The sequence below is a fragment of the Chiloscyllium plagiosum genome, unplaced genomic scaffold (genome assembly GCF_037043375.1).
Source record: "Chiloscyllium plagiosum isolate Xiang-an unplaced genomic scaffold, Cpla_swu_hap1 HiC_scaffold_3, whole genome shotgun sequence".
Classification (NCBI taxonomy): Eukaryota; Metazoa; Chordata; class Chondrichthyes; order Orectolobiformes; family Hemiscylliidae; genus Chiloscyllium; species Chiloscyllium plagiosum.
Window position 1 is genome coordinate 72,932,783 of NW_028270141.1, and position 15,159 is coordinate 72,947,941.

At 40.5% G+C, this 15,159-nt stretch overlaps 1 protein-coding gene across 1 annotated transcript in view; it reads right to left on the bottom strand.

The window, feature by feature from the left end:
• Nucleotides 1-1,824: 1,824 nt before the first annotated feature.
• Nucleotides 1,825-15,159, bottom strand: part of leg1.1 (liver-enriched gene 1, tandem duplicate 1) — a 31,382-nt gene continuing 18,047 nt past the window's right edge. The window contains exons 4-6 of the mRNA XM_043675037.2: nucleotides 8,296-8,432; nucleotides 5,297-5,535; nucleotides 1,825-2,058 (exon numbers count right to left, since the gene is read on the bottom strand). Coding sequence (XP_043530972.2) covers nucleotides 1,886-2,058; nucleotides 5,297-5,535; nucleotides 8,296-8,432 — 549 coding nt within the window. The 3' untranslated portion in view covers nucleotides 1,825-1,885. The remainder of the gene's footprint in view (nucleotides 2,059-5,296; nucleotides 5,536-8,295; nucleotides 8,433-15,159) is intronic.

A 15,159-nucleotide genomic window follows, 5' to 3' on the forward strand; every position in this document is an offset into this window, starting at 1 on the left:
TGCAATTCTGGTTTCCTTCCTATCAGAAGGACGTTGTGAAACTTGAAAGGATTCAGAAAAGATTTACAAGGAATGTTGCCAGGGTTGGAGGATCTGAGTTATAGGGAAGGCTGAATAGGCTGGCATTGTTTTCCCTGGAGCGTCGGAAGCTGAAGGGTGACCTTATAGAGGTTTATAAAATCCTGAGGGGCATGGATAGGGTAAATAGACAAAGTTTTTTCCCTGAGGTCGGGGAGTCCAGAACTAGAGGGCATAGGTTTAGGGTGAGAGGGCAAAGATATAAAAGGGACCTAAGGGGCAACCTTTTCACGCAGAGGGTGGTGCGTATATGGAATGAGCTGCCAGAGGAAGTGGTGGAGGCTGGCAACATTTAAAAGGCATCTGGATGGGTATATGAATAGGAAGGGTTTGGAGGGATATGGGCCAAGTGCTGGAAAATGGGACTAGATTAGGTTGGGATATCTGGTTGGCATGGACGCGTTGGACCGAAGGATCTGTTTCTGTGCTGTACATCTCTATGACTCTAAAACTGTTTAGAATACTACCTGAAGTGAACCCAATAGTTAAGGTTAGTGCAAATGAACATCTGAGATCTCTGAACCCAAATTTCTTGTACTAGCTTGTTGGCCAGAGGTTGCTCACACATAAAAACAGCGGCTTGTGAACTGAAGTTACCCAAGCCCCAGCCGCTGGTTCAACTCAGAGGAATGACATAAGGTGTAAATCCTTATTTGATGGAATACTGAGGTAATCCTCACATTGTCCTCAAAACAGAATTAGTGTTGTCTGTCTTAAAAAGGATTGGTTTCCATTGGCAGCAAAGGTCTGTTTCTTGTCCTCTGGATAAAAGAAGGGTTGGCCTGCAACTGCCCTTGCTGCAGAAAGTTGTTAATCTTCGAGACTTAAAGACATGCAAATCTCAAGGGCAGGGAAAAGACTGTCAAGTCTGTTTCACACTGATGCTGGTGATCATCATGAATAATTTCCTCTCTGCCCTGGTGGCCATGGATCTCCTGGGATAGGCAAACAAAACTGAAAAATCAAAGACTAAGAAAGGGAAAGAAAACCCGCAAAATGTCTCTGAAACACTGAGCCAGGTGATCAAAACCAGGCCATCTCATTTTATGAAGGCCATGTTTAACACCAAGCTCCTCATCCCATCCTTTTGTGATTATTGTTTATAGAAATGCAAATGAGGAAAAATAACAATCAAATCCTTTTTAACCCTTCCTGAGATGATTGCCCTTGACCCTAAATACCTGGTTCACTGTCACACAGTAGGAACCCTCCATACTCTAACCAGGTACCTATACCATTTCACTTGGGAGAAAGAGAATATCTAGTGCTCTCTTCCTATTCCTGTTAGACCCTTTTACACACCAAGCTGTCTTTCCTATTCTCCCACCTACCGCTTAATACCACAATGCCAACCTGCTGCCTGTTCATGGGATATTGCTGCCATGATAGCACAGCACAGCAGCACTAATTAACAATGTATTTACAAGGGATACAGATTTGACCACTAATTAACACTCCTCATTAGATGGTCTGTGAATAGAAATTCTACCCCAATTTCCTGCCCAAAAGTTGTTGATCCCTTTAAAGCAGCTTTATCATATACACTTTTTCCTTTCTTAAAGGGTGCAGCCAATACTGTTAAGCGTGGCATATGACACAACCCTATTGCAATTAAGGCAAAGTCACTGAGGTCTGGGTGTCATTTGAGTTCATTGAAGAATTAGCCTGAGAGGTTTCTCTTTAATTTTAGGTTTGAGTAAAAGTTTCTTGTCAATTAAATATTTTGAAATCCTGATTGCAAAAAAATTCTGTTATAACATATTTGCTCTTTATTGCAAGTTTCATCTCCACAAAGAATCAAACAAGCTTAAGCATCAGTTATAGAACAGTTATAATTCTTAATAAACTCCACAAGAATTTTACGTATTCCAGGTAAAATGAGGTCAGGGTTTGAAACAATATTTTCCAACAAATTTCGACCTTCCTCTCTCCCTCTTTCTGAGCACATTGCTCTCCTCCAGAACTTCAATAATCTGCCATCTGAATAGAAAGAACATGTTTAACTTTTAAAACTTAATTTTATATAAAGAAAGCAATGAAATGCAATCTTACTAAGACAAAAATAATAGTTTAATATAAATGTTAATTACATATCAAGCAGTACAATATCATCTAAAGATAGTCATTAGTTTTACCCAACAGAAAGAAATCTATATAGTGCCTCATTGAAATATTGCTCTAATTGTAGGACTTCATGAAACTCTTTCCTCTTTGTCACTTCTAAGCATTCTTTGCAAATTAATTTTCATCTCAGCCCTGAGTGTGACTGACTGAATTGCAGAAACACCCACAATTAAAATATGGATGATCCTGAAGAGTATGGATAGTTTGAATACTGAAAGAATATATCCACTTATAATAGACACTAATAAAAAGGGAATGCAGCTGATAAATTGGAGGTCTTCTTTTAAGATGGAGATGGGTTTTTTTTTCTCTGTCGGCCAGTTGTTTGTCTGTGGAATTCCCTTGCCAAGAGAACAGTGGAAACAGGATCATTTTGATATTTTTAATACTGAGTCAGATAGCTCCTTGACTGATAAATGATTCAAAGGTTACAGTGGTGTATAGGAAAGCAGCTACCAACTCTTAAAATGGTGGAGTAGGCTTCAGGGGCCAATTGGCCTACTCCTGCTCCTAATTCATATGATCATAATTTAGCCTGGCATTTGCTGAGAGACTATAAAGATACTGCTAGAAGAATTTTCAAAAATCACGTAGTTTCAGTAGTTGGTACTCTTCTGAATTTGGAACTAAAGGATCAAATGCATTGGTAAATATGTGTTGTCAACTATTTCAGAAAGAGATTGGGTGTTGATGGCTCCAGAAATAAAACCGACAAAACATTCTAACAAGTTATTATAATGTTGTGTAAAACTCAACTGTAAGGAGTCCTACTGTACTGTAAGTAATTTGTGTACATTGGAAGTTAATGTTTGAGGAGTAGATACATTTTCATTTTGCAGTTGATGCTAAATGGGTGAAAATTGGTCCTGTCATAAAACTGAATTTTTAATGTAAGCTGTCAGAATGCAAACGCTGTGGATCTCAAAGAACTAAGAATGAATACGTATCACAAATATGCAAAGTAAAAAATTGATCCATTCTCGGCACTGATGTTGATTCAGTTGAATGAAGGAACACAAAAATATCTCTACGAGTTTAATTGGAAGAATTGATTGTGTTCTTTAGTATGTTGTAATAAGTATAACATGAATTAAAATGTGTTTTGGATTCTTTGTTAACAACTGTCCTGAATTAATTCAAAGGTAATAGAGGATGGTATGTGTGAAGTAAAGCACAACATTAAACAGTGCTTCCTGTAATTAAAAGATTTGGGAGAAGAGGCTCCATGATGGGCAGTCAGCATCATTGTGAAGACCAGGCCCTGTGACAAAGCAGAAAGAGCAGAATTCGAGGCCATAAAACCAGCGGGAGTAAATGTGAGATAGTGAACTAGTCAGAGCAGCAGCTAATCCCAATAGGAAGCTGAACAGTACTTGTAAAAACTGATGGTAGTTACATCAATATAAAGTAGAAGGCTAATTGCTAGTTAATGAGTAAGTTGATTTTTCTCTCTCCTTTTGAAAACATTTTGGTGCTAGGCACTTTATAATATGCAAGTACACAGTGGCATCTGTATACAATTCTGGTCATCACACAATCAGAAGGATGCGACTGCACTCGAGAGGATGTAGAGGAGATTCACCAGGAGATTGTCTGGGCCAGAGCAATCTATAGGCTCGTGTTGTTTTCCTTAGAGTAGAGAAGGCTGAGAGGGGACCTGATTAAGGTGTACAAAATTATGACAGGTGTACTTAGAAACTTTTCCTGTTATTAAAGGGGTCAATAAGCAGGGACAGAATTTTAAGAGAATGGGCAAGGAGTTTAGAGGGGATTTGAGGTTTTTCACCCAGATAGTTGGTGGTTTCTGTAAGGATTATAGCGGCAAGAACATGCACAAAAATTTGAGAAGTGTTCAGATGAGCACTTGACACATCACAGCATGCAGGGCCACAGGTCCAGTGCTGGAAAATGGGACTACTTGATGATCAGAATGAACTTAGTGGGCCAAAGGAGCTCTTTCCATGCTATGTTTAGTTGATATGGATCAAATATGACAATGAATCAAACATAGTTATTCAGCATTTTGATAGTTTTTAAGATGTTGTGAACATAAGAAGAAAGGAACAATTGAGTACTGAAAAGCAGCAAGTTCATTTAGAAGCCAGCTTCATTTCTTTATTCCGATTCAAATGACCACTGAGGGGCACTACAACACTAGAAGAAGCCATTTGAAGTTTCAGCTGCATAACTTTCACAATGATTTTGAGGATCTAATTTGTCCAAGAAACAAATTGTTATTTATTCTTTATTATTTATTCAAATTATTATTTTTTGAAAATGTGATTGTAATGTTTTTCTCTATCAACATATAAAATAAACAAAATATCATTTTGGACTTTGTGTAAAGTCAATTATACAACGTTTCTTGAACAAAGACTGCAGATTGCAAACTTAAAACAGTGTCTGAACCTGGGAGAAGAGTTGATATTTCACAAATCACTAGATTGCCTGAAATGAAAATGGAGGAGAAAAGAACTGCCTTATTATTCTTTACCAGTGCTTTAAAGATGTAATCTCTTATGTTTCTTCTTAAAACTGTCATTTTCTAGAATGTAACTTCATTTTCATATAGATTTTTTAAAAAATGGTGGAATATTAAATCATTAGGACCATCCACGCTTGGCTGTATTCTGTCTGGTCAAGCAATAGTTACAAAAATGTTATAAAGAATTATTTAAAATTTTTCAATAAATGTATTAATAACGATGATTTTTCATTCTGCACAATGAAAAGACTAAGTCTATGTGTCACTAGTGAGTCCGATTTCTCAATACACCAAGCAACTTTCAGCAATTCATTCAGATCTTCAGATCAATTACATTGTTTTACGTTGTCTGCAGCAGGGATTTTCTGACTTTCAGTTCTAAATGCATATTAGGATTGGTGCTTCATTTACAGCTTTAAAAAATCATTGAACCATTTTAATCAGATTATCTACTGTTATTTCTCCTGAAACATATTCATGTATTTTAACAAAATTTGACGCAGCCTATACTAACTTACATCTGTTTGTACAAGATGTATTCACAAAAAAGTTCAGTAAAGGAAAATATATTTAATGTTGCTTTGAGCACAGCAAAACTGGATCACCCACCTGTCATTTTGTTTCCTTCATATAGGATGTCAAGTGCAACCAAGGCCCAGTTTTCCTTTTTACTCAGGTCAGGAATAGATGGTGCTTTATCGTGTGCCAATAGCATTCGCTGAGGAAGGTACACTTGGAAGACATTAGTTTGATTAAAGTTTGTGGGAAAATGAGCAGCAGCAATAAATTCTACTGCACTGCCCCAGCTGACACCAAATTGTGCTTCAGGAGCTGAAATGTATGTTAATCTATCAATGAAAATAAAGCAAGACAGGCAAAGTTAAATTCATTATGTTTACATCACAATTGCTCTCTGTTTCTTACAATGAAGTACTTTTTAGAAAATGTAAAGGATTAAATGGTGGAGCAAGATAGAAATATTGATCTTCAAAAATCTTTGTAAATTATCAAGGTGCAAGTTGAGGAAGAGTTCACAAGTACCATCAAAGGCTGGGGCTGTTGTACAAGGTGTGGTTCTGCAGTAACCGAGGATTTACACTTTCAGGCCTGATTAGGAAATAGGCAGAAATTTCAGAGATTTGAAAGGCTGGGGGGGTTACAGTAATACAGGCACGGTCTTAAGGAAGTTTAAAAATGAGAATTTTAAACAAACTCATGAAAAACTGAAGAAACTTAACAGGTCTGCCAGCATTCGTAGAGACACAAATAGTGTTTCGAGTCCAATGTGACTCTTCTTTAGAACTGAAAGGGGTCAGAAATAGAAATGTAAAATAGGTACAAATTAAGGTATGGGAGGGTGAAGATGAGTTAAGTCAGCTGAGAGCAAAGTAAATAAGATATAAACCAGAAATGTCTGAGAAGGGAAGCTTGTGGAGATAAAAATGGAGGAACTGTCAATGAGATCAGGCTGTGAAGCTGTGGAATTAAATACCTGGAGGCTAAAAAAAGTGCCTCCACAGAAAATGAGATGTCATTTCTCTTGCTAGTGTTGTGTTTCATTGAAACATTGCAGCAATCCTGGGACAGAAATGCTAGCTGGAGAATAAGGTGGTTTATTCAAATGGAAAGCAACTGGAAGGTTGGGAGCATTCCTACAGACAGGAAGAGAGGTGTTTTGCAAAGTGGTCACCCTGTTTGGTCTCACCAATGTAAATGAAAATGCATTATGAACAGTGAATACAATAGATTGAACAGAGATAAAACACTGCTTCACCTGGAAGGTGTGAGTGGGGTCTTAGACAATGAGGGGGAGAAGATGAATGAGCAAGTGTTTCTGCATTTGAATGGGAAGGTGCCGGGGGTGGGGGGGGGGAGGGATTGTGTGGAAGTGTTAGGAATGATATGGGAGAAGTGGGCCATAGTGTCACGGAATGAACAGCTACTGCAGAATGCTGAGAGTGGAGGGGATGAAAAGATGTGGTTGGTCATGGCATCCTGCTAGAGATGGTGGAAATTGCAGATAGCAGTCATAGAGTCATAGAGATGTACAGCATGGAAACAGACCCTTTGGTCCAACCCGTCCATGCCAACCAGATATCCCAACCCAATCTAGTCCCACCTGCCAGCACCCAGCCCATATCCCTCCAAACCTTCCTATTCATATACCCATCCAAATGCCTCTTAAATGTTGCAATTGTACCAGCCTCCACCACATCCTCTGGCAGCTCATTCCACAAACACACCACCCTCTGCGTGAAAAAATTGCCCCTGAGGTCTCTTGCCCCTCTCACCCTAAACCTATGCCCTCTAGTTCTGAATTCCCCGACCCCAGAGAAAGGTCTTTGTCAATTTATCCTATCCATGCCCCTCATTATTTTGTAAACCTCTATAAGGTCACCCCTCAGTCTCCAACGCTCCAGGGAAAACAGCCCCAGCCTGTTCAACCTCTCCCTGTAGCTCAGATCCTCCAACCCTGACAACATCCTTGTAAATCTTTTCTGAACCCTTTCAAGTTTCACAACATCTTTCTGATAGGAAGGAGACCTGAATTGCACGCAATATTCCAACAGTGGCCTAGCTAATGTCCTATACAGCCGCAACATGACCTCTCAACTCCTGTACTCAATACACTACAATAAAGGAAAGCATACCAAACGCCTTCTTCACTATCCTATCTACCTGCGACTCCACTTTCAAGGAACTATGAACCTGCACTCCAAGGTCTCTTTGTTCAGCAACACTCCCTAGAACCTGACCATTAAGTATATAAGTCCTGCTATGATTTGCTTTCCCAAAATGCAGCACCTCGCATTTATCTGAATTAAACTCCATTTGCCACTTCTCAGCCCATTGGCCCATCTGGTCCAGATCCTGTTGTAATCTGAGGTAACCCTCTTCGCTGTCCGCTACACCTCCAATTTTGGTGTCACCTGCAAACTTACTAACTGTGCCTCTTATGCTCGCATCCAAATCATTTATGTAAATGACAAAAAGTAGAGGGCCCAGCACCAATCCTTGTGGCACTCCACTGGTCACAGGCCTCCAGTCTGAAAAACAACCCTCCACCACCACCCTCTGTCTTCTACCTTTGAGCCAGTTCTGTATGCAAATGGCTAGTTCTCCCTGTATTCCTTGAGATCTAACCTTGCTAACCAGTCTCCCATGGGGAACCTTGTCGAATGCCTTACTGAAGTCCATATAGATCACGTCAGTCCTTTGAATGTGTGGCAGGTGAGGACAAGGAAAACTCCAAGGTGTTCTGGGAAGTATGGGAAGGAGTGAGGGCAAAAGTTATTGGAAATGGGTCAGACACAGTTGAGTGTTCTGTAAAACAACGGGATGGTGGAGTCTTCAGTTGAGGTCAAAGAAGAATTTTAATTTGAATGACAAATTTGGAGAATTTTAAAATAGGTTCCTGGTTAAGCAATGTGTCAATGTAGATCCGTGAGCACAGGGGTGTGGGTGAACAGAACTTGATATGAATTAGGAAATGAGGAGAAAAAAAGACAATTAATTTAATCTGTAAAAAAGCCATCTGGTTCATTGGCCAAAAACAGTAGAATCAGCAAAATAAACTGAAACAAATAATTAAAACATGCAAATTAAACCTTTCAGAAAATTTTGGAAGTGCAGCTTCAATTGAAGATACGTGTGCTATCCAGATATGACGCCAAACATTATCCTCCTCTGGGGAGATACTAGGTAACAGCCGGCTTTGGGAAATATCCCGTGTTTTTTTCAAAAGCTGTTGAAAAATGTGTTGTAAGTAAATGTCAAGTGTCAATCTACTTGAGCAATTTATTCTCACCCACCAATTCAACCCACCATTTCCTCTCATCATTACTCTTCTATTTTTCTCAATTTCTCTCTGCCCACATTCATGGTGATCTGGGCAGGTTAGGCAGCATCCAAGGAGCAGGAAACTGAAGAAAGGCTCATGCCCGAAACGTCGATTCTCCTGCTCCTTGGATGCTGCCTGACCTGCTGCGCTTTTCCAGCAACACATTTTCAGCTCTGATCTCCAGCATCTGCAGTCCTCACTTTCTCCTTCATGGTGATCTCCTCAACCTTACCATTTCACATGGCCTATTTTTCCAATTTTATTTCACATCTTGACATTTTCCCTGTACAACCTTAAGCCTTTCTTCCCTAAGAAGTGTATTCAAGAAACATAGACTTGGATCCTTATGGCAGATAATTGGCTTTACATTCCTCAGCATAGCTGGCTCTGCCGGGTTCTGCTGTCATCAGCCAAAACTGCTGACTATTCCAGGATCTAACAATGGCTTCCCTTTGCACAGCCTTCTCAAGTCCTTTCCCCAACTTCTCCATGAACAGGTTGAAGGATATTATAGACTTCTCCCAAACGATTGAGACCATTTGTTCAGCTACCTCTGCTGCTTCCCCTGCCCAGGACTTTTAAAAAATGTGTTCATGGTGGACAGTTGGCAATTGTTGCCCATCCCTAATTGCTCTGGAGAAGATGGTGGTAAGATGACTTCAAGAAGCATTGCAGTTGTTGAGGTATAGAGACACCATTGTGATGTTGGGAAGGGAATTCCAGGATTTTTGAACCAGTGACAGTGAAGAAATGGTGGTACATTTCCAAGCTGCCTTGGTATCTGGCTTGAAGGGAAACCTGCATTTGGTAGTGTTTTCATGTATCTGATGTCCTTGTCCTTTTATGTGGTAAATGTCATGAGGAAACATGGTAAGCTACTACAGTGCATCTTGTACTTGTGTCACTAGTCAAGGGAGTGAATACTGAAGGTAGTGATGGGGAGCCAATCAAGTATTGTTAATAAAAGAAAGTACCAGTGCAGTTGTGAGTAGTGAAATAGTTGCAATGAATTATTATGTAGAATCAATAGGGTGTAAATAAGGAATAGCAAGTGAAAGAAGTGACAGCTGGGAGTTGTCTATAGGTCCCCAAAGAGCTGCCTCTCTCCAGGAGAAAACATAAATCAGGAAATGTGGAAGTGTGAATGAAGGGTACTACAATTCTTCTCGATGATCGTAATCTGTAGTATGACTGGACTAATCAGATGGGCAAGGGTAATATGGAAGACAATTTTTTAGAGTGCATCAAGGATTCTTTATTAAAGCAGTGTTGTTGCAGAACCTGCCAAGGAACAAACTATTTCCGATCCCGTCATGTATAAATGATGTCAGGTTAATAAGGGCGGAATGGTGGCACAGTGGATGGCACTGCTGCCTCACAGCGCCAGCATCCCAGGTGTGGAGTTTGCACATTCTCCTCATGTCTGCGTGTGTTTACTCTGGGTACTCTGGTTTCTTCCCACAGTCCAAAGATGTGCAGGCCAGGTGAATTGGCCATGTTAAATTGCCCATAGTGTTAAGGAGATGGGTCTGGGTGGGTTGCTCTTCGGAGGGTCGGTGTGGGCTGGTTGAGCCGGAGGGCCTGTTTCCACACTGTGGGAAATTTAATCTAATCTAAAAACATTGTAGAATTTCAGCTTCAGTTTGATGGAGAGGAACAGTATCCTCAATTTAAATAAAGGCAATTCCAGAACTCTAAGAAAGGAACTTTCTTGAGTGAGATGGGAAATTAGACCATTAGATGCGTAGTGTCAGACATTTAAGCAGATAAACAGAGAGACTTGGGGTGCAGGTTCATAGATCCTTGAAAGTGGAGTCACAAATAGACAGGACAGTGAAGGCGGTGCTTTGGTCACAGCTTTGAGGATAGGAGTGGAATGTCATGTTGTGGGTGTACAAGACATTGAGGCCAGTTTTAGAATACTACTTATAATTCTACTCACTCTGCTATAGAAAGGGTACATAAACATGTACGAGGATATTGCCAGGACTGGAGGGTTTGAGTTATAAGGAGAGGTGGATATGCTGGGATGTTTTTCCCTGGAGTGTCAGAAGCTAAGGGGTGACCTTATTGAGGTTTATAAAATCCAGAAAGGCATAGATAAGGTGAATAGCCAAGGTCTTTTTCCAAGGATAGGAGAGTCCAAAACTAGAGGGGAAAGATTTAAAAGGGACCTGAGAGTAACTTGTTCACACACACACGCACGTGTGGAATGAGCTTCCAGAGGAAGTGGTAGAGGTGGGTACAATTACAATATTTTAAAGACATTTGGACAGGTACATGAAAGGTTTTGAGGGATACAATGGGACTAGTTCAGTTTAGGATATCTGATTGGCATGGACAAGTTGGACCAAAGGGTCTGTTTCCATGCTGTGTGTCTTGTAACATGCAGCAAAAAACAATTCCAATCAAAAAGAAGGACTCATTGAGAAGCATGAACCACCCCTGTTTAACAAGTCAAGGAGACTGTTCAATAAAAATCACAGACACACAAAGCAGTGAAAGTTGTTGGTAGGTCAGAGAATTGTGAATTTTTTAGGAACCATAGAGTCATAGAGATGTACAGCATGGAAACAGACCCTTCGGTCCAACCCGTCCATGCCGACCAGATATCTCAACTCAATCTAGTCCCACCTGCCAGCACTCGGCCCATATCCCTCCAAACCCTTCCCATTCATATACCCATCCAAATGCCTCTTAAATGTTGCAATTGTACCAGCCTCCATCACTTCCTCTGGCAGCTCATTCCATACATGCAGCACCCTCTGCATGAAAAAATTGCCCCTTACATCTTTTTTATATCTTTCCCTTCTGACCCTGAATCTATGCCCTCTAGTTCTGGCCTCTGCCCTCTCCAGGGAAAGGACCTTGTCTGTTTATCTCATCCATGCCCCTCATGATTTTTATAAACAGTATTTGACAAATTAATGGGACTGAAAGGAGACAAGTCACTCAGACGTGATGGCCTGCATCCAAGTGTGTTACAGATAGTGGCTGCAGAGATAGTTGAGGGATTGCTCAAAATATTCCAGAATTCACTGGATTCTGGAGGGTTTCAGCAGATTGGAAAACCATTAATGTGATGCCCCTGTTCACAAAGGGTGGGAAAAAGAAAGCTGCAAAAGAAAGTTGCCTACCAATTGAAAAATTAGCCTAACAAAGGAAAAATTCTAAAGTCCATTATTAAGGAAGAAATAGCAAGACATTTAGAAAATTTAATGTAATGAAACAGTGTGAATATGATTTATAAAAGGGTAATCATATTTGACAAATGTGCTAGCATCCTTTGAGGGCATAACAAGCAGAGCTGGTAAAGAGGAACCTAGAGATGTAGTTTATTTGGATTTCCAGAAGGCATTTGATAAAGTGCCCCATTAAAAACAATGCACAGATAAAAGCTTGTGGTATTGAGTTTAGTGCATTAGCATGGATTGAGAATGAATAAATACACAGCAGAGAGAGAAACAGGATTAATGGGTGTTTTTTCAGGTTAGAAATTTGTAACAAGTGGAGTGCAAAAAGGATCAGTCCTTGTTCCTCAATTATTTACAGTTCATATTTGTAACTTGAATGAGTAGGCAGAGTGTAATGTTTCCAAATTTGCTGTTATAAAAATTAGGTGGGAGGGCATGCTACAATGAGGGCAACAGTAATCAGCAAGGGGCTATAAATAGGTTCTCAGTGAGTTGGCAAAAATTTAGCAGATGGAGTTTAATGTAGGAAAATATGAGGTTGTTCACTTTGGTAGGAAGAATCAAAAGGCATACTATTATTTAATGGAGAGAACCCTCAAAGAAAGTGCAACAGAGATTGATATCAATGTTCTTGTGTTTGAAATACAAAAGGTTATCATGCAGTTGCTGCAAATAATTTGAAAGCAAATGGCATTTTGGCCTTTATTGCTAGAATGTTGAAGTTTAAAAATGGGGAAGTCTTGTTATGACCATATAGAGTCTTGACAAAGCTGCATCTGAAGTATGTGTACAGTTTTGGTCCCCATTTTTAAGAAATGATAGACCAGCATTGGAGGAATTTCAAAATTGATTCACGAGGCTGATTCTGGGATGAAGGGATTGACATGAAGAACGGCTAAACAAGTCAGGCATTCATTCATAGAACAAGCAAATTACTGCAGATGCTGGCAAATTACTAGCATAAATGCTGTCTTCTCCACACTTCACTTCAGCTCTGATGAAGAGTCACCTGGACCTGAAATGTTAACTTGCCTTCTGATGCTGTCTGACCTGCTGTGATCTCCAGCATTTATTGTTTTCAGTCATTCATTCATAGAGTTTAGGAGAACGATGGGTTATCTTATTGAAACATACATGATTTTCTGGGGGGTTAAAACATTAGGTGTTGAGAGCGTGTTTCCATAAGTCGGGAATCTCAAACTAAGGGACATAGTTACAGAATAAAGGGACACTCATTTAAAACTGAGATATGAAGAAAATTTCTTCATTCAGAGGGTAGTGAATGTTTGGAATTTTCTACGCCAGAGGGTTATGGAGGCTATTTCGCTGAAAGTATTTAAAAGGGAGGCAGATAGAATTGTGTAATATAAAGAAGTTGGGCCAAGAGAAACTGGCACAAAATAAGAGTTGAGGCCTGGAAAACATCAACCATGATCTTGCAGGGCATTTCAAAATGGATTCACGAGGCAGATTCTGGGATGAAAGGATTGACATGAAGAACGGCTGAACAAGGCAGGCATTCATTCATAGAAGGAGCAAATTACCGCAGATGCTGGCAAATTACTAACATAAATGCTGTCCCCTCCACGCTTCACTTCAGCTCTGCAGGGCAAGCTTAAGGGACTGAATGGCCATGCCTGCTCCTATTCTTACATTCTTAATTTGGTGTTCTGCTTTGCCCTGGTTGGTATTGAATTTCTTGACTGCTGTTGGAGCTGCATCTATCCAGGCAACTGGAGATTATTCCAACACACTTCTGACTTGTATCTTCTGGATTGTGGACAGGTATTGAAAAGACAGGAATTGAGTTATTTGCCACAAAAAATTCCCAGCCTGTAACCCGATCTTCCAGACACAGGATTATAGGGCTGGTACAGTCCAGCTTTTAATCAACAGTAATCTCTAGGATTTTGATAGTGATGGATACAGCCATAGTAATATCAGTTAGCTTCAAAGTGTAACATTTGGAATCAATTACCAAACTTGTCTGTTTTTTCCCTTGCCCTATACCTGAGCTCACCTCTTTCTCTATCTTCTTTGAGCTCACCTTATCTAAACAATCCACCTCCTGCTCCCATTGCCTGATTCCCATCTTATTTCCCTTTCTGGTCCCCGTGTTAACTAATATTTTAAGCAGTTCTTTTACATTAGGTTCTTACCATTCTCCTTTGAGTCTGTCACTGTCACTCCTCTCCCCAGAAAATCTTGTTCTTGTTACTTCTTACTCTTGTTCTCTGTGAGCTCACAAATCATTTCAACCTCCTCATCTCCAAAGTATTGAATGTCTTCTTGTTTTCTAAATCTGTGCCCATCTTTTCAGCAAATCCATATTTGAACGTTTTCAGTCGCGTTTCCATTGCAGCACAGAAAAAAAAACCCTTATCAAAGTCACATATACCATCCTATGTGACTGTGACTGAAAAACAATCCTTCTACAACCTGTCTCTGACCATTGGCACCCTTTTCCAATGTTTTTCTCTGTCATCCAGCTAGTTAGGATTGTTCTTTGGTTCCATTGCTACATATTCAGTAATAGTGAGATAATAATTTGCAAAGATCTCTTCTATTTCAGGACTGTTACTTTTGGAGTCCATTAAGTCCTGTTTTTCATCTGTGTGTGAGCTCCTCAACATCATCGTCCAAAAGCACCATATTAAATTTCCACATGTTTACCCTGATTTGCTTTGCCACCACTAGCATTACATGTTGAAGTTTCTTAACACATCCTACAATCGCATATTTCTATGTGATGCATCTTATATTTCTATAGGCACCTCGTCCAATATGACGAGGCAGGTGAAAGTGAGGACTGCAGATGCTGGAGATTAGAGTCGAGAGTGTGGTGCTAGAAAAGCACAGCAGGTCAAGCAGCATCCGAGGAGCAGGAAAATCGACATTTCGGGCAAAAGTCCTTAATCGGGAATGAGGGTGTAAACTGAAGAGATGGTGAGATAAATGGGAGGGGGGCGGGGCTGGAGGGAAGGTAGCTGAGAGTGCTAGATGGAGTTGGGGGTAATAGTGATAGGTTGTGCTCCCGCAAGGAGGCTGAACAGTTCATTAACTTCATCAACACATTCCACCCCGATCTTAAGGTCACCTGGACCATCTCATATACCTCCCTCCCCTTCCTAGATCTATCCATCTCAATCAATGGTGCCAACCCATCCTCCCCTCCCGACACCTTCCCCTGCCACCGTAGGAATTACACGTGGCACACCTCCCACCTCCCACCTCACTTCTGTCCATGGCCCCAAAGGAGGCTTCCACATCCATCAGATTTTACTTGCACTTCGACATGTCATTAATTGTATTCGTTGCTCCTGGTGCGGTCTCCTCCACATTGGGCAGACAGGATGCCTACTTGCACAGCGCTCAGAGAACATCTCTGGGATATCTGCACCAACCAACCCCATCGTCCCGTGGCCGAATACTTCAAC